This window comes from Stegastes partitus, unplaced genomic scaffold (assembly GCF_000690725.1).
Source record: "Stegastes partitus isolate 25-593 unplaced genomic scaffold, Stegastes_partitus-1.0.2 Scaffold253, whole genome shotgun sequence".
Taxonomy (NCBI): Eukaryota; Metazoa; Chordata; class Actinopteri; family Pomacentridae; genus Stegastes; species Stegastes partitus.
Window position 1 is genome coordinate 287,317 of NW_007577984.1, and position 2,150 is coordinate 289,466.

A 2,150-nucleotide genomic window follows, 5' to 3' on the forward strand; every position below is an offset into this window, starting at 1 on the left:
TGCAACAGATGACTATAAATGATTATAAATGTGTAATAACTTACATTAAATGAGTAGCAGAAAAACACAAAGTGACTGAATCCCAGAAACAAAAACAGAGAAGTGAAATAAAACCACAACTTTGAGGTTTAGAAAAATGGCTTTCTCAGCAATACATCGTGTGGTTTGCTTCATAACTTTGTGTTCAGTATGTGTAATAAACAATATAATACATAAGCGTAAAGCAGCCTTTAATAAACACCTTTCCCCACATGCTCTTTCTTGCCTGCGCTGCACCGTGATTTGACAAAACAAACGAGTCCGGTGTGATTTGAATATTTCAAAACACTCTTAATTCCCATGCTGGGAGATCTGCATCTCATCTGGGTGAATGTTTACCCACCTGAAAACGGCAAACAAACAGGATCAGGAGCCATATGGGGTGAAAAGGAGCCAAATGGATCACAACACAACTGTGAAGAGAGTCTGATGAAAAACTTCACTCCACTCACTTTAAAACCATCCTGTTGAGAACCTGTCAGATCAGATTAAACTATTTCCCTCTGAATTCCGCGAGCGAGCATAAACGATAAAAACATACAGGGATGCATTTAAATATTCGAGTGTGCTGGGGAGACATAATTTAAGACTGAAACTACCATAACTTCTCCATCGTGTGACCTCATGAATCCCTAAAATAATCTTACATGTGCTTTATAAAGTTCTGAACACAACATGATTCTACAGACTGAACAATAAAAACAAAACTAGTGTTGGTCAGTTGTTAAAGTCATTTTTATGAGGGCAGTGTTAGTACAGAAAACATACAATAGTAACAGACTGTATGTGGTTTTTGTGAGTCCAGAGGAAATAACATGATGAGGTCACTGACGGTTGAATCTGTGGAATATATATACGTGTATATATACACACAGATATACAGTTGGAGTCAAAACACTATGATGAAGATTTAAAAGAAGACAGATGGACACTAAAACCATAAACCCGTCCACTGTGCTTAAAAAAACAACAACAAAAAAGTCCATTACGAACACTGTTCTTAGTGTAACTACTGATTGTGGATATTTCTGTGCACAGCTTTCCCAACACAAAGTAGATTAAGGCCACACAGTTTAAGTACACTTTATCATATTGCTTGTAGCTATTTCATTTAAAAAAAAAAAAAAAACAAACAACAAAAAAACCACAGTTAATGCTGCTCTTTACTGTACAGGTGTTAATTCTCTGTATGGGAAATGTCTGTTAGTAAATGTCCGGCAGCTGGCTGTAAGTCCTGTCCCAGTATCCGCCACAGAAGAGCCAGTCCTGGGAGTTGGTGTGGGGGTTCTGGCCCTGCTGAAACCACCTAGAAACACAAGTGGAAGACACATCAGCATTCACAGAGGAGCTCGGTCAGATAGACATAACGCGAATAAATCAGAGCAAGCGAGGAAGGAAAGGGTCAGGCATGCTTCATCTCAAGGTTACGGGTAATTTGTATGGGAGTTTTGGTTGCTATTTGTTTGACATTAACTGCACATAAACAGGGAAGGAGCGATTTGGAAGGAGGACGCCCGCGGCGTTTGAGTAATTGCATTTAGAGCCAGTAAGTGGAGTCATGCTGGTGGAAGGAAGAGCGGATTGTTAACATTGTCTCCAAACTGCGATTCTATCATCAGTGAGCCTCTATTATATCCACACAGAAAGCGTGACACAGCTACAGATCAGATTTACATTCAGTGAGAGAGAAAGACAGAGAGAAGTGCTCGGGGAAAAAAAAAATCACATCAAACATTTCATCAACGGCGAGCAAGCTCTGACCTCGGGCCCAGGGCAGGACTCCTTAACATCAAAGCGAGGACGCAGCAGGAAAACGAGACAAGTGAAAGATTAAAAAAATAAATAAATAAAAAAAGCAGTTTTAGCTCCAGCATCTCAAAGCAACAAAGTGCCAAACAGTGTAGACAAAGAAAACTGCAGTATTAAACACAATGAAAGCTGCACATAAAGTAATGACATGACTGTTTCCATACAAGTGTGAAGTGAATTAGAAGCAAACTTTTAAAAAGCTGTGAAAAATGTAAAAAGTCAGAGCAGATAAACTAGGCTGCGTAGTTTCAACAGAAGGTGGCGGTATAGGCCATGTCACATGAAACCAGTTGTTTAACTGG

The 2,150-nt window shown here is 39.4% G+C and overlaps 1 protein-coding gene across 2 annotated transcripts in view; it reads right to left on the minus strand.

Moving 5' to 3' along the window:
* Positions 1 to 755: 755 nt before the first annotated feature.
* osbpl1a (oxysterol binding protein-like 1A) overlaps positions 756 to 2,150 on the minus strand; it is a 31,494-nt gene continuing 30,099 nt past the window's right edge. Inside the window, exons 28-29 of one of the 2 annotated variants that reach the window (XM_008281971.1) lie at positions 1,801 to 1,821; positions 756 to 1,345 (exon numbers count right to left, since the gene is read on the minus strand). In XM_008281971.1, the coding sequence (XP_008280193.1) occupies positions 1,243 to 1,345; positions 1,801 to 1,821 (124 nt within the window). In that variant the 3' untranslated portion in view covers positions 756 to 1,242. The remainder of the gene's footprint in view (positions 1,346 to 1,800; positions 1,822 to 2,150) is intronic. The other variant, XM_008281972.1, reaches the window with a different exon arrangement.